The following is a 24973-nucleotide window of genomic DNA, read 5'->3' on the forward strand; positions in this document are numbered from 1 at the left end:
GTAACGCAAAAGACAACAAAACATATCGTTTGGGGCTGAATTTTATAGCTATGAAGGACCTGCTGGGGGAGCTGATCGTTTAATGCCCATGGATGTTGGCCACACACGAAGCACGATTGTGGAAAGTGCTTTGGAAGAAGTCATGTATTGATGGGTCACACAGGCTTGTTGTGAGGCCTGCAGGACTTGGGCAAGCAGAAGTACAGATTCCCAACTAGATGCCAGGGGAGATCTGGGCAGAGCACAAGGAAGGGGCAGTGAGGCCAAGAGCTGCGGGTAGAGTGTTCACAGCCAAACAAATGGCAGGTGCCAAGGTCCTGGGGTGAGCATGAGCGCAGCGTGTCTGAGGGGAGACAGGAGGTAACAGCAGAGGGGTGCGGGAAAGGAAGCAGATGGTGATGAGGGGCAGAGCACACGGGACGTTGGAGGCAGTAGAATGGAGTTTGGATTTTGTTTGGTCAGTCTGTTGGTCTGTCTGTGTGTTCAGCACTCATGAGTCACTTCTACACTGCAGGCAGTGTGGTAAGGGTTAGATTTAGTGGGGAAGCACCAAGACATGGGTCTGTCCATCTGTCCATCTGTCCATCATGAGCCTCAGTCTGCTTTGTGGGTTGGCAGTTCAGGAATCTGGGGAATCCAAACTCCTGAAACATTTGGATAAGAGTGACTTGACTTTCTGTGCAGTGCCCTCCATGGGATGCTCTTCTCTCTCAGCAAGTCCTTTCTCGTGGCCCCTTCTCACTCCAAGTCCCTTCCTGAAAGGAATTCTGTTTTCTTTGCTCTGTGTTGTCCTTGCATCCTACCCCACCCCTGCCCCCAAGCTTATGCATGTGAAGCACCCGTGCATGTGTAAGACATCCCTACAGGTGGGATGGACATGCGAGTTTTCTATCACAGTGCAAAGAATTCTAAATGCAACATTGGGCACCACGTTTTCAGTTTGTAGGTGTGCCCTGTGCCTAGCATGCCCCACTGGCCATCTCACACTGAAGTCCAACTACTCAGCATCTTTACTATGGCGCTCCCTCCAGTCCCTCTGGGAGGTCATTGCGGCCCTCCATGCACTTGACCTCATGGGGATCAACTTTCCATTCTACCCACTTAGCATCGTTCAGTAGCTAAGACCAGAAGTGAACTGCTTGACCTGGAAATAAAGCCTTTGCTTTTCTCTTCTTCTCCCCTTAAAGAAGAAACCATAAGGCCGGGGGGGGGGGGGGTGGTGGTGGTGGTGGTGGTGGTGGTACACGCCTTTAATCTCAGCACTCTGGAGGCAGAGCCAGGTGGATCTATGTGAGTTCGAGGCCAGCCTGGGCTACCAAGTGAGTTCCAGGAAAAAGTGCAAAGCTGCACAGAGAAACCCTATCTCCAAAACAAACAAACAAACAAAATTTAAAAAAAAGAAGAAACCATAGCCAATTGAAACACTTAACTAATAATAATTATTATTAATTAATGAGTATTATTAATACTTAATAATGTGTTCTGTGCACATTAGATGCCTAAAATAATTTGCTGAACAAATATCCAAAAAGTAGGAATTTCCCTCTAATTGTGAATATTTCCCACTCTTCCTTGAAAGCGGGTCAGCTAGGATCATTTGGGTTTTGGTTGACGTCACTAATATTTATTTTGCCTGTGAGCACCCAGCCTGATATAATAGGCTGTTTTGTGTTAGGATAGGGGTAAGGGACAGAGGCTCTGGCCAACATGTGAGAGGCTCGGCTGAGATCCTAAAGAATGAACTGAAGAACAGGGTGGAAGAGTCCTCTCTGGAGGAGACAGAGCTGTCTGTAATCAAAGTCCTGGTGGCTTAAGGGGGACAGTCTGTTCTGGAGAGTGGAGAGAAGCTGGATGGGGCAGGAGACTGGGGAATCAGGTTATGGGGGAGAAAGGTGTGTGTGTGTGTGTGAGACAGAGGGGGGATGGATGGATGGATGGATGGATAGATAGATGATTGATAGATAGATAGTGAGATAGATAGATAGATAGATAGATAGATAGATTGATAGATAGATAGATAGATAGATAGAGGCATCTGGAAGTCTTGTGACGAACACTGGAGTTGGTCCTGTAAACAATGGACTTCTGGAGCAGGAACAGTGTGCCTTTCTTCTTGGCTCACATGTTTTCTTCTGCTTCAGGCACCTCACACCACTCCCTGTTTGTTCAGTGCCTGATCACCAACCCTGACGTGACTGACTCGCCTCTGGTCAGTCACACAAAGTCCCGGCTCGCAATGCCACCTCCCCTTTCCTAGCAACTGGGACGGACTCACTCACCACAACGTAGATTTTGCTTTGCCGGGCAAATGGAGAATGCAATGGCTGAGTGTGAAGGTCCCAGGCTGCCTGGGGCTATCGCTTACCGGGTGTGTGTTTTGGGCGGTGCATTTCATCTTTCTGGGCCTCAGTTTCCCCATCTGTAATGGGGGAGATAAGAGCCAAAGCAAATCTTTTCTTCCTTAAGTTGCTTTTGTCAGAATAATTTATCGCAGCAACCAGGAAAGTAACTATGACATCATCCCATCCTCTCGGGCCGGGAACTGGTCTCTGGACAGACATACGACACCAAAGACATTCACTGGGCTTCCGGAAATTGAGAGGCCACACAAGGAAACCTCTCACCCCAGCCTTCTCCTCCCTACATTGTCACGGGAGGATGAGATACTTGTAATAGCTGCAGCCTTATTGGACATGAGGACAGATGATAACCACATAGAACCATCACAACGGGCAGAGACGAAATATGGGAACCAGGGCTGAGGAAACAGCTAGGCAAGCTCGTCTAAACTTCTCGTGGAGTTGGCTGAAAGCATTCTGTCCATCTGTCCACCACTCATGCTGTCTACCCCACTCTTGAGTCATTACCTAAAGCCCTAACACTCCTGATGATGTTTATCGCCCTCATAGCGCTTCGAGTTTCTCATGAAATGAAGCACAATATGCTAAGAACATCAGCTCCTTTATTGGCATCATCATCATTATTATTATTATTTACTGTTATTTTTTTCCCCTAAACAACAGCACAATTCACACAACAAAGACACACACATTCCCCCCCACATACACGATACCACTAGCCTGCATGCCAGGCTGTCTGGCCTTTGCTTGGTTCCTGATAGAGCTGCTTGGAGACAGCTCTCTGTAAAAATCTGACTTGGACACAGGGGACACAATAAAGGGGAACCTTAGCCAGAGAATCAACTGAGAGGTTCCCAGAGTCCTTGGCGGTGATCATTTGAGAGCCATGGGGTCATGCGGTATGTATCTGGGTGAGGGGCAAAAGGCACTGTTTTGTGTGGCTGATAAATCCCACACGGGGATATAAGACCTGCCTATAACTTCTCCTAGACAAAGAGTTTAGAAACACACTGAGGGGGAGCCAGAGGGCCCCATCAACCAAGCCACACATTAGGAGAGCCCAGAGCAGGAATCTGGGTGATGGGAAGGTCCCCAGAGAAAAGCAGCCCTTGCGTTAGCTGCAAGGTAAAGATGTAACTCGAAATGTCCAGTCCCCATTCACTAGTTTCACAACTATAGACCGTGCGGTGTCTTCAACCAGACAAGATGAAGGAAAATCCTCCCTACACCATGACCTAACACAACCAAGCAAGGCTCGCCCATTGTGTCATCCTGTGGAGAAATCTATTAACTACAATTATCCAGGGACTCTGTGGTCATTCTCTTCTCCCTCCCATCCCCCAACATCTGAGTTGCTTTAAATTTGAGTTCGGCTAAAGTAGTGTATGTACCCTCCAACCAGACATTCCCTGGGACTGGGGACAGGAACGAAGAAGGACCAAGGCTGAAGTCTTAGGAACAGGTGACTTCCGGGTTGTCTTGGGGAAGCTCATGGTTGAAGCTGCTTTCTCCAAAGGGTGAGTAAGGAGGGACTTGGGGAGCTTCGATGATGAGCAGGCCCTCTGGGGAAAGTGAGGCAAACACGGTCACTGGATCCACTTCTGCAGGAAGCCTAGGAGAGCGAAACACAAGATCTTACCCATTGGTTGTTTTTCATAGAGCTGAAACAATGAAACTGTATTCACTGGAAAGAAAATATTCTTTTGCACAGGAGCGTACGTATGTGTGTGTTTGGTACGTGTACAGGTTTGCATTGGAACACACATGCATATGTGTGTGGAGGCCAGAGCTAGGTATCAGGCTTCTTCCTCCATTGCTTACCATCTTATTGTTTGAGGCAGGGTCTCTCACTGAACCTGGAGTTCCTCCATTTGCTGAGGCTAACTAGCCTATGAGTGTCGGGGATCCACGTGCCCCCATCTTTCCACCTCTGGTTACAGAGGTTTTATAAGGGTGTCCAGGTCTGAACTCAAGCTCCATGTTGTCATCTTTTAGAAGAGTCTAGTGCAGTAAATAACAGAAGTTCAAGCTTCTGTCTCAGAAGTCATGAGACTCGGGGGGAGTCAGACAGGCTTGATGACTCAGAGAGTGTAAAGGTGGGGCTTCTGTTCTCAAATCTGATTCCGTTTCTCACAAGGATTTGGAAGGTGAAAGGGGACAGGGGCTCACACAGCCCAGACTGGCCCTAGGGCCTTGAACTCCTGAGAACTGTTGACTGGAGGCATGTGTCACAATGCCCGGCTTTAAGGATTATAATATTTTTTTCTTTGTTATTTGGAGTGAATGAAGCTACCCGGTATATGATTCCTTCAACAGACTTGAAACCAAACTGTGATGGCGTGTTAATGGTCTCATTGGGATGCCTTTAGTAGTAAGAATAAAAACAAAACAAAACCCACAACCTGCTGAGCACTTTCAACGTTTCAAGTGTTATGTCTGACTTGCCTGTTCACATTCAGTTGCTAAGAATCCTGCCAAGAAGGTTCTACTACTGTCCCCCATCACAGACAAGGATATGGAGACTCAGAGAAGTGAGCTGATTTGCCCAAGGGGGTCCAGTTCGCACCAGCAGATGACTCAGAACAGACATCTGGGCTCCACACAGTGTATCCTCCTGCCTCCCCAGCACCAACCATGTGAAGGAAGGGCAGAGAAGCCAGAAGCGTCTATCACCAGAGACCTTCCCCACAGGCCAGACTAGCGCTGCCTATTGTACGTGCAGGGAGTGGACTGCCCACCCCTGAATGTGATCAGGACTCTCCATGGGGGGCCCGGGAGTCATTTCCCATCATCAGAGGTTCAAAGACCCAGGAGCCACATCCACCCAAAGCCACCATGCCAAATCGGAACTATGAAGCTCAACAAAGACGCTGCTTAAGAGTTTGGAGGGTCGCCAAGCCAAGCTTTAGGAAGAAGACAAAGCCTCGCTGTGGGCCTCCCGCCCACTACCCCGCCCACGGCTAGGGATGGGCCAATTCTGTTTAACCATTTGCTGTGTGCCAGCCAGTGAGCACCTGGTACAGCCATAGTGTGGGCCTAGCAGGCAAGAAGATCTGTGTTCAAATCCCGAGCTTCTCAACCGTCAGAATGTGACTTCTGGGATCCTATTTCCGCAGAGGGAAAAGCATGTCGGAATAGTATCTGGCAGTCGGGTCACGGTGTGAGGGTCCTTGTAGTCACCAGCCCAGTATATTGGCCTCCTGACAGGTGTAGATATTTAAAGGCAAGGTGCACAGACATCAGAGCCCAAAGACCTTCCTGCTGGCCCAGAAGGATGACCTTGTATCTGGAGAAACTGAGGCCCTATAGATGGGAGTAGACTGGTTTGGGGTCTCTCAGCAGAGTCCTGAATTCCCAAGTCGGTGGGAAAAGGTTAAGGAGATCCCTCAGGCCCTCATTTGCATCTGAATGACAGTCCCCCGCTGAGGCGAGTGTTAAATACCGCGATGCCTTTAGGGCCGGGCACTAACTGCTTTTCCTTTCCCAATTAGAGCTGGCTTAAACTTTGGGCCCCAGGGCAAACGACCTTATCTAGTTAGAGGACCCAGGCTTAGCCTCTTGGGGTTTATTTCCCTCATAGGTGCCTTCCTTAGGGATCATGTTAGGGGTGAGAATTTAACTTTATTAAAAGTGAGCTGATGTTAGAGGGAGAAAAAGCCTGGAACTGGTGATGGGGTAGAAATGGAAGTTTGTGAAGCTGAGGAACAGTGAGGACTGTGTGTGAATGCTGTAACCTGAGCTCTCTTAACCCAGCAGGAAGGCCAGGGGCTTTAAAGGTGGAGAGACCTGTGTTCAAAACACCTCTTTTCTTTTAGAGACAGTTTTACTGGCTTATCAAATTGTGTGTGTGTGTGTGTGTGTGTGTGTGTGTGTGTGTGTGTGTGTGTTCATGTGGGTATGATCACATATGTGTGCACAAGCATGTGCAGATCAGGCATCAACCGTGGGTATTGTTCCTGAGGAGTTACCCAGCTTGTTTATCATTGTTATTATTACGATGATGATAATTTGTTATTATGAATTATTATTGTTAGTATTTGAGACCAGATCTATTTTGGGGATTTGGGACTTCCTGATAGGCTAAGCTGGCTGGCTGGCAATCCCAGGGATCCTCTTGTCTCTGCCTCCCCAACCCTGGAATTACAAGCTCAGGCCACCACACTGGGATTACTCTCATGGGCTGTAGGGCTAGAGCACAGGTCCTCCTGTGTGGCAAGCACTATAGAGACTGAGCTAGCTCCCCAGCCCCCAACTCCCTGTTCCCTTTCATCTCCAACCCCACATCCTACTCCCTCCCTTAAAGAGCTTGGTTATTTTAGAGTCCACACAAAGCGACACCTGCAGCGTGATTCTTTCTGTGTCTTGTCTACGTCATGGGCCTTATGTTCCCCAGCTCCCGGCGTGGTCAGACTTGTCCTTTCTTCTTAAAGGCTTTCTAATAATCCAGGTCTATTCTTTCCCAGCACTTCAATCCTCTCGCCCACCGCTCCGAACTTCAGTTTCTTCATGGACAAGGAGAGTTTAATCATCTTAATGGGATTCTTTGAATGGCTAAGTGGGGTTAAGCCTGTAGACCTCATAATACAGACGCTGGCATGTCACAGATGTCAACAAAGGGCTGACCAGACACCTGGAAAGATGTGAGACAGGGAGAGCTAGGAGTACTCTGCCAAGCGTCCTCCATGCTGACTTCCTGCATCCTGTTTCCTGTTTTCTCCTCCAAGCTGGGGGCAGAAAAGGGCCTGCTTCTAACCTGGGAAGCACCTCCAAAACCTCCCCCCCCTCTCTCTCCCCCAACAGACTGCTGGGATGTACTTCCAAGCCCACGGTGTTTGCTGTAGCGTTTTCTGTCCTCTAAAGACCGGGGCTTTTCCTGGGGAAGGCAACCAGGTTCCCTGATGCTGGCCCAAGGGTTACCCCAGTCTCCAGCCTGAGTCCTTGATATTTCCATCGGCCAGAGTCACTCTTGTGTGACTCTAACTTGGGGAGCCTTCCTAATATTAATCCGCACCACCCAACACTTCATCTTGATCCTCCCACCTCTCTACCACAGCCCTGTGTGGGAGGGAACACAACCTCAGAGCAGCTACCCAAGTCGCTCTAAGTGATACCTTAATTTTATCTTAATATGGGGGAGTTTCTATACCAGGACCGGGAGTCGAAATACTCAACAGGTAAGTGGCACAGCTAGACATTGACCATTCACAGCTGATGGATGCACGCTGTGCTGATGGAGGAAGACCTTGGGGGACCCTCAGTGTTTGGAACGGAAGGAGGTTTGGGTGGTCCCGGGGATACAGAGTGAGGCTCAGTCTTGATTATCAGCTTGTTTGGACCTCAGAGAGGGGGGCTGCAGAGTGGATTAAGTGGGGGAAGACCCTGATGTAGGCGGTACCATGCCATAGACAGGGGGTTGGGGGAAAGGCAGAATAAGGATCGGAAAGGCAGACTGCCCCCAGAATGCAGTTATTTTCTCTCTTGTTTCTCACTACTATGATGTGAGCTGCTCTCCTTCACCACACCACCCTCCCCACCACGATGGCCTGGAACAGTGAGCCTGATACAAATGCCCCCACTCCTGTTTTTCTCAGACATTTGCTACTAACGAAAAGCTAACTAACACAGGTGGTCAATGTGTCAACAACTCGCCCTTCAGCAGCTGAGATGCTACACTATCTTCAGCAACTTCAGGCTTTTCTATCTCGTCATCGAATTCCCAGAGCTGCTTCCTGAGTGGCCTCAGAGGTGGGGGAATCTACGGGAAACTGGCATTTGTTTTGTTTTGTTTGAGACGGGGTCTCACGATGTAGCCTGGGTTGGCCTTTAACTTGTTACAAGATTCCTGTCTCAGCCTTCTGAGTTCCAGGATTATAATAAGTGTGAGCTACCATGCCCAGCTTTGGACAGTGTGTGTGTGTGTGTGTGTGTGTGTGTGTGTGTGTGTGTGTGTGTGTGTGTGAATATGCTAATGTGAGTGTGTGGGGAGTGTGCATTTGGCATGTGGAGGTCAGAGCAGGACACTGGGTGTCTTCCTCCATCACTCTCTGCCTTGTTCCTTGACGCAGTGTCTCTCACAGGAAGCTGACCATTTCAGCTAGGTGGGCAGGCCAGTGACCAGTCAGGATCTGCCCTCCTCTGCCCCACAACGCCAGGGTTATAGGCACATAGGACCATGGCCAGCTTTGTACATGGGTGCTGGAGATTCAAACTCACTCGGGTCCCCATGCTTACAGAGCCAAAGCCCTTACCCGGTAGGTGGACCACTCCCCACCTCGCGCGGATGTTTTGAAAGGTGATTGATTCACCATGCTCCCTGCAGGAGCTTCTTCTCAGCTCCTCCCTGTTTGTGATTCTGTCCTGAGCCAGGGTGTGAGCCTCTGGAAGGAGAGGCATCAGTGGCCTCCCTCCCTCCCTTCTTTCTCAGTTCTGTTTGATCTAGAGGCTGGGCTGGGGAGAGAGGTGAAGGTCACAGATTCTGGCAAGCCAGCGAATGTAAAAAGAAACTGGTTGGTATTTGCCTTATCAGGAAGTTTCCAAGGGCTTCCGAGAACCGTGGGGGTGCTGGGGCTGGGGTTAGGAAAGGGCACACGCATTCAGAGACTGGGATGTAGACTCCCAATGCTGAAAATGAAATCTCAGGATTCAGCCGGTGCTGAATGTGTTTGCCAGGGCTAGTGTGGAGCTCAGACACAATTATGAGAATCGTACCAACAGACTGCCTGGACCAGGCCCCCTAAGGACATCTGCCATTGCCTGTGAAGATACTGGCGCAGTATCTCTTCAGCAGAGGAAGATACAGTGTCAGAGACCTGTTTGGGGCAGTGCTAAATCCTTACTGTAGACCTTAGCCTGGCCCTTTCATCTATTGGAGATTTACTTCCTCCACAATACACGGAGGGTTTGCTGTGCATCTTCTTCCTGTTGTCTGCCTTCATGGCAGAGGTCAAGACAGCGATGGCTGTGAATGACCTCAGGACCAGAAATTCACCCAGTGAGTGATGCTGATTGGAGAGACAGTGCGTGGCAGGCACCGGAGCCTCTACTGCAGCCAGCATCCCCCACTGAGCCTTCAGGGACTGCCAGCGAGGCGATGTGGCCATACTTCACCGGTTCAGCTTGGCTGCCTGCTTACTGCTGTCATAAGACCACAGCTAACGAGAATCCCTCCCTTAAGTCAAACTTGTCCTTTCTCTAGGGTGGTGTCTCAAGCCTCCAAACCTCCACGGTGGGTGAGAGGGACCCCAGGAAACCAGACAACAGTTTGAACCAATATGTTGAGGCACACAAGTGTTATCTCAGCTCTAGAGGAAGACACCTTATTGGAGGGGCCATGGAGATGGCTCAGTGTGCAAGACTGCCCGCTGTGCGCATGAAGATCTGAGTTCAAATTCCCAGCACCCATGCTAAAACTAGGCGGGGCAATGTACGCTTGTGACCCCAGAGCTATGGGAGAGAGAGGCAGGAGGGCTTTCTGGCTACTAGCCCAGTTCTAGGTTCAGTGAGAAACTCTGTCACAAGGGGAAAGGTGGAGAGTAATAGAATAGGACATTGGACATCTACTTCTAGCCTCTATGTGAGCACAAGAGTCCGTGCACTCCACAACCAACATACACATTTGCATGCACACCACATGCATAGATGCACATGCACGCGCATGAAAGCATGCACACATGTACACACACACACACACACACACACACACACACACACACACACACAATCCTATGAGAGCAACTAGAGGCCAGGGATGAGTGGGTCTTACTTTGATGGCGATTGATACCATCAATCCTGTCTATGCCTCCTGGATGGGCGAGCATTCCAGTGCTCAGCGTAAGATGGACGAATCATTTTGCCTCTCTGTTCCTCCTCACAGGGCACTGAGCCGATGAGATGATACTCTAACCTCCCCTTCTTACTTGGCGGCCCCTATTGCAGGTTTATTATGACAACTTCTCCCCTCGAGGTCTGAGCGTTCAATTCCTTGCCAGGGTGTGTCTCGCAAGAAATCAGAATCCCAGGGTTGAGTTCCACGCTCAGTGCCTGCCTGAGGTGCCCCTGGCAAGGGTACTTACTGGATTTTCTTGGTGAAGTTCTTGGAGACAATACCACCTTCCTGCTGCTTCTCTTCATGTTTACCTGGAAGACAGGAGCATCATCATGTGTTAGAATTTGTATCCTTTGGGCATCATTCGGAATTTGGGCTTGAATTCAAATCCTGCTCTGCTCTTGCCCTCTTTGGTAGCTTAGGAGTGGTGTGGAGTCCGGGCTCTGTTTGGCCTACAGACTCAAGCCCACCTCCCAAGCTGGTGGAACATGAGCTAATACAATGGGCAGGGAAGAGGACATTGATGATGTTTTGTTGACAACTGGAGCACCTGTTCCCTAGCTTCCACCTCCCGCGTAACTCCTACTCCCCTGGCTGTCCAGCAGGTCGAAGGAGCTGGCATCACAGATCTATCAGTGAGGTAGAGAGAAGACACAAAGCCACATCTGGGGCTTCCTGGCCACCTAGCACCCTTCCCTGGCTGTTCCGATCAGTTTCTTTTGTTGCTGTTTGCTAAAGTGTCAACTAAGGTCCCAGAGCGGGTTCAAGGTCACCCAGAAGGTGCATGGCTGCCCTGGCACTCACGGTGTCAATGCCAAAGGCTGTGGCCTCCTGCCCCTCTGCCCTCGGATGTGCGGCAAGCTTCCTGCACCACCTATGCAGCCCGGAAATAATGCTTCCATTTGCTGGACACACCCAACCCCTCCTAAGGGACCTCTCCTTAGGGAAGAGCCACAGAAGCAGAGAGGGGAATTCTACCAGCCACGCCTCTTAGGGGCTCCTTCTTCCAATTATGGAGAGGAAGATGAAATTACAAGAAGGCTTCAGACTGAGCTGACTTTTATCCTGCAATTCATATGGCAAATTGTGATCCTCTTAACGATCCCCATTCTTCATCTTTTTTTTTTTTTTTTTTTTTTTTTTTTTTTTTTTTTTTTTTTTTTTTTTTTTTTTTTTTTTTTTAAGCAGGGTGTCTTAAATTTCTCTTTAAGTAAACAGGATTAGTGCTTGGCTGGGCCACCTGTCAGCACCTGCCCTTTGCACACTCCACTCCTTTTTGAGGTCACATTCCAGAGCCCAGGCCCCCATTCACACTCAGGAGGCCTTCCTGAGGAATAGAGCTTCCGAATAGAGACTATAAATACCCAGGGGGACTACAGCATCTTGTGGAGGTCCAAATTGTCTTAAACTCATCATTTACAGGTGATTGCATTAGTAATACTTCGTACTATTAATCATTCATTTAATAACCTTTTCTGATTACAAGATAATGCATATGTATGTTAGGAAGCGTAGGAAATAACTTTACAAAAAAACACAATCACCCATCCTCCCCCCCACCCCCCACCCAAGCCATGAATAAAGTGTTTACATCTCCAGACATAGAAAATGCTTCTTAAAAAAGTATGGATTTTTCTAGAATACAGCCATACATCACACATCGTACCAAAGGGATCATTCTGTCCTCATCTGGCTGAGAAATTATGATTACTTTTCCATTTTCTCCAATTTTACTCTTCGACAGCATGGTTGTGTGTGTGTGTGTGTGGAGGGGATGGGGGGAGCACTGAGTGATGCTGAACGTCTTTCTCAAGCGCTTACCCACCTTACGATTTTATTGCCTTTTAAATTAACTTGTTAATTTTGTGTGCTTCATATGGATCGTGTGCCGTGGACATCAGAGGCCAGCTTGCAGGAATCGAATGTAGACGATCAGGCTCGGGAGCAGGTGCCTTTTACCTGTTGAGCCATTTTGCGGGACCTTCACCCTAGACTTTGAGACAGGGCCTCTCCCGGAACCTGGAGCTCACCAAACGTTTTATGCTGGCTGGCCAGAAAGTGCCTGGAATCCTCCTGCCTCTGCCTCCCCAGTGCTCAGGCTGCTGTGCCCAGCTTTTATGTAGGTGCTGAGGACTGGAACTCAGGACCTCCTAATTTTCAATGGCTGTCTCGTATCCCTCTGCAGAACTCCATAATGGCTTACTTAGCCAGCCTCTTACTTTTCAGCACAGACAACAATGGAAGCCTCCTCTCTGCACTAAAAATCCTTGCAACTTGATCGCCACACCAAACCCAGCAACTTCTGGGATTTGAGCCAAGCTTGAGACCTTCTAAGGCCTGACCTATATTGCTCCATGGCCCTTAGGAAAACCATACTATGTATCTTCCCACTACAGGGAGGAGAGGTATACTGACCGGAATGCACTTTAAGATTGCAGTGTCTGGAGGCCAGAACTCTCTATTCTGCGAATGTGCTGTCAGCCCAAGAGGTTATTCTATTCAACTCGGTGACAATCATCTACTCTGCACCAGCATGAGCCTGTGGCCACCAGAGCACTGTCTGTTCTCTGGTCCCCTCCCCGAGGCCTGGGCCTCAGAGAAGCCTGCTCCCACTGGGGACAGGCCAGGGCCTCTGACTCAGCTCTTCTGCACCCTGTCCTCCTTCTGCTGGGCCTGGTCACTGCTGGAGGCGAGGAGGAAGATGATGAAGCGCTAGCAGCCAGCTCACACAGACATTACTAATGCAGCCTTTGAATCCACTCGGCTGCTCTGTCTACCTCACTGTGGCTTTGTGTGACAGGAGAGAGTCAGTGCTTTAAAGTCAGGGTCCTATGGGATAATTTTGCCTAACAGTAGGCTGGTTTCGGGGAGGGCGGGACTCAGCTGTAATATTTGGTAGGTCAGGCATATTGACTGCATTTTTGGCTTGGGATACTTTGGATTTATGATGGGGTCTCTGAGGCCCTCGCCCTATGGTAAGCCCAGGAGCCCCTGTGTGGTCTGGACTCGGTGTCGGCCACTGTTCTCAGCGACTTACTTATGCCAACTCCTTTAAGCAGGGACTTTATTACCACCACTGTGTGGATAGAGAAACTGAAATTCAGAGAGGGTTGGTGAGTCTGTGGCCACACCACCCTGAACACGCCTGATCAAGTGATGTGCCTGAGGCCAAACACCCTGGAAGTGATGGAGCAAAGGATGGCAGAGTCCCGGGAGCCGGATGCCAATCCCTGCTCAGACATTTCCTGACACGGCTCTACCTTTCTCTGAGCCTCAGTTTATTCTCCTCTAAAATGTTCTGAAAACCTTACTAGAGCCCCCAGGAGAAGCAACGGAGTGAGCCACACAGCCCCTGCAAGCAGTACAGGTGAACCTCGTCATTCACTTTGATGTTGAGAGAAATGGGGATCCTCAGAAGTCTACGAATGCTGCCCATGGTCTGAAAAGGGGTGCAGGCTAGGGGGAGGCAGAGAGGGAGGGTCTCTGAGCAGGAAAAATTCCAAGCTTTCCATAACGAGGCCTGTGGTGGGGGACAAGTCAAAAGAGGCGGGTCATCCTGGCACTTCATTTGTATATCATTTGCATATGTGTATTGGTTATTGGGCATCTGATGTTATACCAGCAAGTCTTCGTTCATTAGCTTGCTTTCTGATTTACGCTTTATACCATCAAAATGGTGTTTTATTTTTGTACACAGAAGGAAGAAATGATGACTGTTTATACAGAAAGATCTCTGCCATCCCGGGACAGAAGAGATCTCATGCAGCTGCGATGTTTCTCAGGTACCCTAAAGAGCTGTGGCAGTACTGGTAAGGGGCAGGGTGTGCGGCCAGACCCATCAAAGAAAGGTGCTGTTTCCAGGGAGAGCAGAGGCCCTAGGACCAAGACAAAAGCCTTTTCAGCCTGGCCCAGTAGCCCTTGAAGGGATCATTCTTGGCTGTTGCCTGCAGGTCAGGAGTGGGGGAAATTGAAGCATGATGGAGATCATGAACCCACATTTTCCAAGCACTTCCCTGGAGCAGGGTATTCCTTTATGGTCAGATAAGATCCATCAACTGCATGGACCAGGGAAGGCTCTGAGAAGCCCTGCAGTGAGGAGGAGGCTTACTCATGATTTTGGCTCATCTGGCATCCTCTACAAAACTCAGAATAGCCTTCCATCCATTCCCCAGACACCCGGAAGCAGATGATGAGGCAAAATCTGACCTAGCTCCTTTCTTTGTGAGACAGCATTGAAGCTGAGCCCAGAGGTTGGGGGTGTTTCGAAGTCTAAACAGATTCACAGTCAGAACTAGAGTCAGCCAATGAACCTCTAGGCAGGCCTGGCTTGAAATGTTAGATACTGCCAGAGAGGAAGCAGGTGGTTGGTTGTGCTGAGTGAGTTAGCCTCCCTAGTTCTCAGTTTCACTATCTGTAAAATGGGCAGAGGTGGTATTACAAACCTACCCACACTCCCAAACAACAACAAAACATTGTGAGTAACCAACCAGTAAGCCAGCCTTGGTGGACATTGAGCAAAGATCTAGCCTGAACTGCTTGTGGAAGAACAGGTTTTTATTGCAAGGTGTATCTGGGGTACTGGCTCTGTTCCCTGGCTTCCCCTTTAGAAGTTTCTTTTACAGGGAGCCGCAGATCTTGGCTCTTAAACCCCTTTCAGGGAAGAAAGCTTTCGCCTGCACCCCTTGGTGGGTTTGGAGTCTGTATGGCTGGGGTCACAATTAGCTGCACACATAGAAGGTTTATATTTTTGTTTTAGTTCCAGAGTTCCCATTTCACAGACAGAGACGTTGAGTCTCCGTGATACACCCCAAGCCTCCGGATCACTAAGGTTCTAGCCTGAGATCTCAGCTTGTGGCTGCCAGAGGAGTCGAGGGAGGGTAAAGAAAAGACTGCAGGGTGTGGGCGATCTGGAAGCCTCTGCCTTGAACAACCGTAATTAAAACAGATCAAGGGTGGGGTGATGATGACCTCAGTCTGCAGGATGCGCTATTAACTCCATTTTACAGATGTTCTGGATAGATCGTCTGCATTGACTACATCTTCCCACTAGCCTTGTGTGACAAGAACGGCCATAATTCCCATTGCACAGACAGGGAAACTGAGGCTCCCAGTCGGTATCCGTTCGGCTACCTCACGGTTGGGCTCGAATTTGAACCCGGGTCTCAAAGAGCATTTATGATTTATTATGTACTGGAATCTCCCCACGTGCCCACACCGTGGCCACCACTGTATTGCTGTTCACAAGAACAAACTAACTGTTAGTATCCTGGGCACCATCCATGTGGACACCATACAAATACTGCCCTGTTGTTAGAGGCTACCGCCACCCTTCCCGAGGACCCATAGGGACCTCGACGCCCAGAAAAGGAACAAGATAGCTAAAAATGTAACTAACCCACCCTGTTGGTGAGGGAGCAGCATGGCTTGTGTTGGCTCACCAGCCGAGGCCGACAGCCCACACCCACGTCAGCACGTGCGCCCCAGTGTGCCAGCCCCACCACACCCACAGCCACAGCCTTTGATGTTTACGGTTCTACTCCAAGGGGCTTTAAAACCCTCCCCTGGAACCCTGCTGGGACTTGTCCCTCCTCAGCTAGTCCTCGCAGCAGCGGGGATGCTATTGATTTTCTGGCTGACAGGCCCCTGCCAGGAACAAGCTCTTTTTAATGGCCTGTTAATTGGGAGGGAGGCTGGAGAAAGCCGAGACCCAGCTTCCTGTCTCCTCTGTCTTTTCCCCCCTCACGGCGTATTCTTTCTCCCAGGGTGCAATGGGGTAGGGAAAGCCCTGGGCCTGGTGCTGTGGCCAGACCTAAGCTTTGCTCTGGTCCTTTTGCTGACTCATTGTACGACCTGGGGCAAGGCCTCCTCCGCTGCAAGATGGGAGTAGAGAGTCCTGGGAGGAAGGGTCAGAGGAAAGTGGATTTGTAAGTGGTTTTCGTTGTTGTTGTTGGTGGTGGGGTTATTTTGTTTATGTGTGTGTGTGTGTGTTTCTGATTCAAATAAATAAATAAATAAATAAAATTCCCTTCCATCTCTAATTCCCAAGACAGCCTGGGTTGGAACCCTTTGCCGCCTTGAGCAAATTATGCTAACCTCTCTGTGCCTCCATTTCCCCAGTCTAAAAGGGACGGGTGGACACGAGCCGCCTCCTCGGACTGCCCTCACATCGGCGCTACCTGATGCTGGCCTCCCGGTTTACGGTGCCAGGCACACTGCTCTCCACCGGGGACAGCAGCTCTGTTGTCCTCGTTACTATCCAGCCTCAGTTTCCCTTCCTGTCGCTAACACGGTGACTCAGCATTCACCCTGACCCACTCTGCTGGGTTGTGGATTTGTGTGGGGTAGGTATAGTAACCCCCTCGTCTTCCTGGGTCTTCAGAAATCCTCCACGCATCCAATCTATTCTTTATATTAAAATTGCCCACTTCACAAGATCCAGTCTGGTCTCTGCCAGTTCTCAGGTGGACACGGTGCCCTGAGGACCCCCAGCTACTGGGTCACATTCAGACTCTGTCACCCACGGAGAAGCACTTGTCCCTAAAGATAACATTGTGGGCTGCATTCCTGAGACCTGAGGTCACCTGGGCCATGTCATCTGTCACAGGTCCCTTCTACTGAAGTTGTTTGGGCTGAACCTGCACACACACACACACACACACACACACACACACACACACACTGAGAGAGAGAGAGACAGACAGACAGACAGATCCTGGCCTGTCTGCTCCTCACTCACCTGACACCTCCACGTATCCATCCTTGGTCTTGACCATCAGCTCTTCCGGCTTGAAGCTGTGCACATTGACACACACTTTCCAGGGCTCCCCAGGGAAGGGTGGGGGGCTCCTGCCCTCAGCAGGCACTCCAAACCTGGCTGTGGCTGTAGGCCCCCGGGGCACCATGCCGGACCTTAGGGTTCCAGGCCAGGCGGACAGCCGAGGCATCGCCCACTCAGGCCAAGGGGCTGTCAAGTCGTCTGGGAAGGGGTCCATGCCAAAGCCATCGTCCAGCAGGCGGGAAGAGAGCGGTGAGTCCCGGAAGGGGTCTCTACGCAAGCGGCTTGGGTAGGAGCACGGGAAAGGCAGTTGCCCATCAGCCATGGTGTCTGCTGAGCTCAAAGGGGAAACAGAGGCTCAGAGAGACGGAGCCACCTACCCAAGGTCACACAGCAAGGTGATGTGGCTTGAGATGGTTTTCAGAGTTTAGTCCTCCACTTGAGAAAATGCTGATCTTCCGTTAGCCACAAGCCCAACCATCCGCTGCCCAGAATGGAGCTGGGGTCCTGGCTCACAAACGTGACCCACCGAGCAGGCCCAGCAGAACCCCAGAGGGCCTCTGTCTGTCCCACCTCACCAGGCTGAGCAGCAAGTCACCGGCCTCCCAAGCTGCCCAGGCTCCCAGCCAAAGCCCGCTGAGGTCTTGAGCACAGCCAAGAGTTTAATAAACCTCGGGGACGCGCGCCTAGAAACTTCTCCTGGCTTCTGGGCTGGGAGCCTCCTATTTATTTGCTGCTGGGGGCTGAGGGGCGGGTTTTGCAGGCGCCTCCTGTCACAGGAGTATTCAAAGGTGATGAACCAGCCCCTGAGAATCCGCTGAGAGAAGAACTGGGCTCCGGGGGGTGGGGGTGGGGGTGGGGTGGGGAGCTGGGAGGGACCGTGGCGTCCGAGTCCAGCCAGCCACTCCAGCACTCTCTCCTCCCCGCGCTCAGCTCCGCCCTCCCTCTGCCTCCAACAGCGTCCACTCCAGGCACTAGTGTCCCGCAGGGCACTAAAGCCAGACTATTAATAACCCTCCGCCTGGCTGAGCGCTCAGGTCACGCTCTGGAAATACCATGCCCAGAACATGTTCTATCTTGCCTCCCACCCTGGGGACCCACAGAAGAAGAGAGACCCATTGGGTTGAAGACTAGATGGAATCCCCGTTTACAGTATGGCCAAAGGCGCCTCAGACTTCTGGGAACGACCAACAACAACAACATATCATGATTTTCTTTTTTTTCAATGACACTTGTTAAGTTATGAAAAGAACAGACATTGTCAGGCAGAGTGTCTGTTAGATAGATAGATAGGAAGGTCCTGGAGCAAGAGAAGCAACTGGGCTCAACTCCCAACACTGCCTGGAGGCAGAGTTGGGGTCAACAGATGGGAAATGACTAAGGGGACTCCAGGGGTCTGAGGGAATTCTGGATAAACTGACCTGACCGGATTCCTCTAAGGATAGACTGGGGTGGCCAGGACCTCCTTTGAAAACTAGTTAGAGGAGAAGCCACCTATGGGGGATGGGAGTGGAGGGATGGTTATATAGGGAACCATGGGGGTTGCGGCTAAACTGGCTTGTTCTTGTTAAAACTGGGTGAAGACAATGCCAATGCGTGCCCCACCCTGCGAGAAGTCTGGCTGAAGTCTGGTCAAGGGAAGAGTCCCTATCGGTGGTAACATTACTCCCAGGCATGCCTCAGCTGCCTGTTCCCCACCTGTGAAATGGGCAAGAGAGGAGGAGCCTACCTGGGGTGTGTGTCATCAGGAATGCGTGAGGTCATGGACTGTGTTGCAGAGGGAGCTGTGCTTTGAGGACTTCAACTTCCAACTTATCAGTTGCATAATATTTGTGCTTAAGTGCTCCGCAAACATTAGCCTGTGAAGCCTCCCCCACCCCGCCAACACACTCATTGCTGAGGGCCTTGTTTGGCAGTAGAGCAAACCATCCTAAGTCATCAGATCACTTTTTTCAAATTGTATTGATCGGTGGTTGTGGTACTGGAGGCAGAACACAGCCTTCTACACGGTGGAAAGCAAGCATCTCACCACTCAGCTGCACCCCTAGCCCCCCCCCCCCCCCCCGCCCGTCCTTCTATAAACTCACTGTATTGTGGTAGGTTCACAAGTGAAAACATCACACCCGCTGGTTTAAGCTAGACGCTCACACACCCGCTCAGTCCCAAATGCTCCCCCACGTCTCAGCGAACCTCTGCACAGAACCGAGGTGCCCAAGCCGTGGAACCGGGCTTTGGGTTTCACGCTCTCACTGTCCATTGCATCTTGATCCACGTGTCGACCACACCGAACAAAACAACGACCACAAAAAAAATGGGACAAACTAGAGTTGAAATGAGGGGCGGGGGGAATGCTTTCTAAAGACTCTTTCATGACTCGTGTGTCCTTTCCTGCATTCCAGCCTTCCCCATTACCAAATATGATCCTCTGTTGGTGTCCTTTCTGAAGGTTTCTAATGTTGCCCTGCTATGCTATTCCTCATATGGGGATCCTAATCTGTAATATATATATACATATATATATATATATAACATTATATAACATACATCTATGTATATGTATTTGTATGTGTTTGTATGTATGTATGTAAGCATGTAGAGAAACTCTTTTATTTCCTTGGTTTTTTTTTTTTTTCAAATAGCATCTTATTATTCTACCTAGGCTGGTCTTGAACTTGTGAACTTCAAGTTTCAGTCTCCTGAGCAGCTTGGACTACAGACCGGCACCCCCAGACTGGGTTTATATTTTTATTCTAAGTAATAGTAGTAGCTACCGAGATGTACTAGTCTCCAGACGGGATATTAGCTTTGAAACCCCCGAATCCAGGGAGAACCATTTCTAGAAGCCCTTGTTCCTCCATACTGCTGGGAGAATGAATTTACAAACCGTCTTTTAGCCTACAGGTGCCTCGGGTTTGGGTTCCAGTCTTTGCGCTGTCCTCAACAGGTGGGCAGCTCGGGACGTGTCATCTGCCTTGCGTGAGCCTGGGGCTCCCAAGCTCTGCTTTCTTTATGGGGTGGGGGTGTGTCAGGGAGTCTGAGTCACAGGTGGAGAAGTCATTTTGATAGGAAGCTGTTCTTGTATGAGGCAGTTTACTCAAAATAATAGTACAGAAAAGAATAACTCCTGTGTGTCTTTCACTGTCGTGAGCCCCCGCAGGCTCGGCGGGGAAATGTTCACAGCACTGTCTTTATTATCATCACCCCATTTTTCAGACGGGGATGTTTCCGTGGAGAAACTGGAAGGTGGAGAGCCGGCCCTTGCACATAGATGTAGAAAGGCAGGAGCCCTGGTGGGAAAGCTAATTGTTTTGAATCTTGGATCTGGACGGAGTGGGTGGACTGAGACCCGCCCCCGCCCCCCTCACTCCCTAGCTTTTGCTCCAGTGGGGAGAGGGTCCCCCTGTCTCAGCACGATGTGTTCCCCTGTTACTGAGCGGCCTTGATTCGATGTGGGATGAGCTCATGGTGCCAGAAGCCTTAAGCTGACGTCATGGCTGGGCACAGACTGCAGCTGGGAGGGGTCGGGTGAGCCTGCAGCTAATTATGTGGAGAGTCACCCTGTATGATGAACAGGGAGAAATCTGGCCCTGCCTGGGAGCAGGCAGGGGCCCGGGGTGGGGCTCCTGAGAGGGACGGATGGAGTGGGGGCGGGACAAGGCTGTCTCTGGCTGAGTGTGTGTGGATTTGGGTGGGTGTTGTGTGTGTTTACGTGCTGCTGGGCTGAAATGATTTATGGGTGTGTTTGGAGGACATGTTCTAAAAGGCTTTCTTCCCTCCCAGGCCTGTTTGCACAACTTCACTGAAAACTTCTAGAATACCTAGGAAGGGGAAACCTTGACAGCAGCAGACTGAGCCTCCAACGTGGCCTGTGCCTCTCTGTCTGTCTCTCCCCCATCTTTCCCCCCACCATCTCATGTAGCCCAGGCAAACCTTGAACTCCTTATATAGCAGATGGTGACCTTGAACTCCTGACCCCTCTTACCTCAACCTCTTTAAGTGCTGGGATGACAGGGGTCTGGAAAAGGAACCCAAGGCTTGGTGTGTGCTAGACCAGCATTTTACCACCGAAATCCCAGCCTCGGCCCCTCTATTCTTTGTGGTTAGAAGACAGTCACGGCAATGGTTAGCGTTCACGGGGCTCTTGCCAGGTGCCACATTCTGCCCTTGGCACTTTGAACTTACCTTTCCACTCATCCAATCCTCAGCAGTTTGTGGTGAGGAAGGGACTTTTAGTGTCTTCATTTTATAGATGGAAAACTGAGGCACAGACTTGTCTAACTGTGTGCCTCCTCCTTAAGTGACAGAGCTCGGGTTCCAACCGAGACATTTGGCTCTGACTCTCTGAGATCAGATTTGTGGCTTATGTTTACACAGCACTGACCGTATGCCAGGCCCTCGTTCAGCAGGGTTTTTGTTTGTCTGTAACAGGTCCAAGTCTTTCTATGTGGTTCAGATTGACCTGCAATGTGATATCTTCCTGCCTTAGCCTTCTGAGTACTGGGGTTATAGCTCTATGTCACCATGCCCAGCTCCATCATTTTTATTCATCATCTCACAGTCTTCATAGTCCAGAGAGGTCAAGCCATCTTCCCCAGGTCACACAGCCAGTTGGATGAGGAGCTCTTATAATAACCACACAGGGATGATATCACCCAGGCCTTGCCCTGTGGTCTTCTGTACCATCTGGCATCATTTTTTTGGGGCTCTTGCTGCATCCCTGGGTCAGGCCAGCTTCCTGCTGGGGGGAAACTGAGAAGTGAGGCAGCTATTAAGCCTGCTGACTGAGCCACCTGTTGAGATGTAAGATGACATGTGGGGACAGTGATCAGTAAACACCACAGGCCATCGTCAACCAGCCGAAAAACAGGGATCAGACTCCCCCAAGTCTGGGGAGAAGCTTCGGAGAGAGAGGAAACCCTCCCTGGCAGGTTCTTCCAGAGAAGAAGAGACCCTGTGTGTGTGTGTGTGTGTGTGTGTGTGTGTGTGTGTGTGTATGAGTATGTGTGTGTGTGAATATGTGTGTGAGAGTGTGTTATGTGTGTGTGTATGTGAATATGTGTGTGAGTGTGTATTTGTGAGTATGTGTGTATGAGTGTGTGTGCATGTGAGAGTGTGTGTGTTTGTATGTGTATGAGAGTGTGTGTGAATATGTGTGTGAGTGTGCTATGTGTGTGTATGTGAATGTGTGTGAGAGTGTGTGCATGAGTGTGTGTGAGTGTGTGTTTGTATGTGTATGTGAGTGTGTGTTTACATGTGTGTGAGAGTGTGTGTGAGTGTGTGTGTATGTATGTGTGTGCGTGAGTATGTATGCATATGTGAGTGTGTGAGAGTATGTTAAGATGTTAGACCCAGAGCAAATATTGTCTCACCTGCCTGTCATCTACTTAAAACTTTCACACGGGAAATACCACAATTAATCTTCAAAAGAGACGATCAAGGGAGAAGGTGACCTCATCCTGCATTTCAGAAGCTGGGACCTCCTGGAGGAAGAAACAGTGTGGAAGAAACAGTCTCAGGGGTGTGGGCAGGACAAGGGCTGCTGCCAAGTGTTTCCCTTGTGCTGCAAGAAGACATGGACTCTCCCTCTTCCGGGACACCTAAGCCCCACCTCTTCTGTCCTTCCACCCTTTAACCTCATTATCATCATCACAGACTGAGGGAGGGTCTCTCAAAGGCTCAGGTTTCTAGTGAGAGTGTTGCCCTCTGCTCTGTCACAACCCCAGAGGCTCAGAACTTTCTTTGGGGAAGCTTGGATGGCTCCTGGGGTTCTCCTAACATCACTAAGACCTGTATCCCTGCCTTCTATCCCTTCACTTTCTCAGACCCTTTACAGATGACACTAACGGAGTCTACAGCGCACTGCACCTCCCGTTAGCTGCATGCTTAGGTGTCCTGTTCTGTGGCTGATATATTGTGCACCCCAAAAAACTTATCGGAGGTCAGAGAACAGAACAGCCACAATATTAAACATAGGTTTAGTCAGTGGTAGCACACGCCTTTAATCCTAGCATTCCAGAGGCAGAGATCCATCTGGATCTCTGTGAGTTCAAAGCCACACTGGAAACAGCCAGGCATGGTGACTTACGCCCTTTAATCTCAGGAAGTGATGGCAGGAGGCAGAAAGGTGTATAAGGCATTAGGACCAGAAACTAGAGTCTTTTTAAGCTTTTAGCTTTTAAACAGTTCAGCTAAGATCCATTCGGATGAGGACTCAGAGGCTTTCAGTCTGAGAAAACAAGATCAGCTGAGGAACTGGTGAGGTGAAGTTGGCTGTGGCTTGTTCTGTTTCTCTGATCTTTCAGAATTTACCCTAATACCTAGCTCTGGTTATTTCACTTATAAGACCATTTGGCAATTCGTGTTACACTGGTCCTATCCAGGGTCCTTGGAGGTGCCATGCCAGGGGCACAGCAGAGCCTGTGTGAGCATCTGATATCCCCTGAGTTTGGTTTGCTCTGCCCTCATTAGTGTGTACAAGTCATGGCACTTCGAGGTGTACCAAGATATCCACAATGGGTAGAAGGAATGGAAGGTTTCCAAGCAACTTCCATTTTACAGAGGAGGAAACTGAGGCCAGTACTATCACCAGTTTGTGGATTCTCAACCCAAGCCAAGTCTGTGTAAATGTCAAGCACAGATCTCTCTGATCTGTGCAGTGAGGCCATGCCATCTGCTTCCCCTGCGTGCCCAGCCAGATCCTAGCCCTCCATTCCCAGCCAAGCCTAAAAGCCACAGCTGACCTTTAGATTGCCAGTTCATTTCTTCCTCCTTCCCCCAGGACCTGATTTCCTGGCACCTTCTCCTGGTAGAGTAAATGACATTAAGTACACATTGAGATTGAGGAACTGAGCAGTGGCCTGAGATGGGTCAGACACGTGCCAGCTACAAGCACATGCCCCTAGTGCCAGGTAGCCGCTGCATAGGAAACATTCTACCCTGCCTCTGCTGGCAGAGATGAGGAAGCGCTGGATGTTCAGGTGCTTCTGTGCTGCTAATGGTTAGTGACTCTCTCTCCTAGTCTGTGTCTGCTGCTGTGATATAACACTGACCAAAACCAACCCGTGGAGCAATGAGTTTAATGGGCTCATAGGTCACACCATCCATCACCAGTGGAAGCCAAAGCAGGAACAACCTGGAGGCAAGAGCAGATGCAGAGGCCATGGAAGAGCCCTGCTTACTGGCTTGCTCTCCATGGCTGGCTCAACCTACTTTTTTATACAACCTAGGACTACCTACCTGCCTAGGGGGTAGCGCCACCCACAGTGGGCTAGGCCCTCTCATGAAAATCATTAATCAAAAAATGCCCCCTCCCTGACATGCTCACAGTCCTGTCTGATGGCGGCAACTCCTCAGCTGAGGTTCTCTCTTGCCAGGTGACTCTAAGTTGTATCAAGTTGACAAAGATTAACCAGCACGGTCTGCATCCAGGACATAAGACCTTAGCTACTGGAGTTTTTAGGGGTGGTGATATTTGGTTTCACTGCTGAAGGACAGTAAATGGCTGTGTAGGGACCTAGATAGACCTGTGTTCAGATTCTGTCTGCTCTGCTGCTCTGGGTGACCAACTCAGCCTCTCTGAAAGTCTGTCTAGCCTCCTGTAAGATGGGGATAAGAATATCATCTGCTTTTTTATGATTCACTAAAACAATAATTATTGCTATGGTTTAGAGGGGCCCGTATGTTATAGCATCATTTGCCAGGTCATGGTGCTATTGGCAAATGGTGGGATATTGAAAAAGTGGAGTGTAGCGGAAGGACAGTATGTCACTGTGTGTGTGGCCTTGTAGGATGTTGAGACCCTAGCTCCTTCTGACACATCTCTCCTTTGTCTCACAAACTATGAGGTGAACAGCTTCTCCCACCACAAGTTTGCTGCCCTGCCTCAGCCCCAACGGCAAATAGTGGCTGAGTAACCATGGGCTGAAGCCTCTGAAACCTTTCCTGTTCTGTTTGTTTGTTTGTTGAGACAGGGTTTCTCTGTGTAGCCTCAGTCCTCCTGGAACTCGCTCTGTA

At 50.0% G+C, this 24973-nt stretch overlaps 1 protein-coding gene across 1 annotated transcript; it reads right to left on the minus strand.

Annotated features, from left to right (window-relative positions):
* Positions 1-2944: 2944 nt before the first annotated feature.
* Positions 2945-17712, minus strand: Hspb8 (heat shock protein family B (small) member 8). The gene is made up of 3 exons (XM_059249535.1): positions 16922-17712; positions 10433-10496; positions 2945-3972 (listed from the first exon to the last, which is right to left on the minus strand). Exons 1-3 carry the CDS (start codon positions 17283-17285, stop codon positions 3813-3815), a joined length of 588 nt encoding a protein of 195 aa, XP_059105518.1. The 5' UTR covers positions 17286-17712; the 3' UTR covers positions 2945-3812.
* Positions 17713-24973: the final 7261 nt, after the last annotated feature.

This window comes from Peromyscus eremicus, chromosome 23, assembly GCF_949786415.1.
Source record: "Peromyscus eremicus chromosome 23, PerEre_H2_v1, whole genome shotgun sequence".
NCBI lineage: Eukaryota > Metazoa > Chordata > Mammalia > Rodentia > Cricetidae > Peromyscus > Peromyscus eremicus.

Coding starts and splice junctions, on each gene's coding strand:
- Hspb8 (XM_059249535.1), bottom strand. CDS start 17,285: ATGGCTGATGGGCAACTGCCTTTCCCGTGCTCCTACCCAAGCCGCTTG. Junction 10,497..16,921: donor TGGATACGTGGAGGTGTCAG/GTGAGTGAGGAG, acceptor CCTGTCTTCCAG/GTAAACATGAAGAGAAGCAG. Junction 3,973..10,432: donor AACTTCACCAAGAAAATCCA/GTAAGTACCCTT, acceptor TCGCTCTCCTAG/GCTTCCTGCAGAAGTGGATC.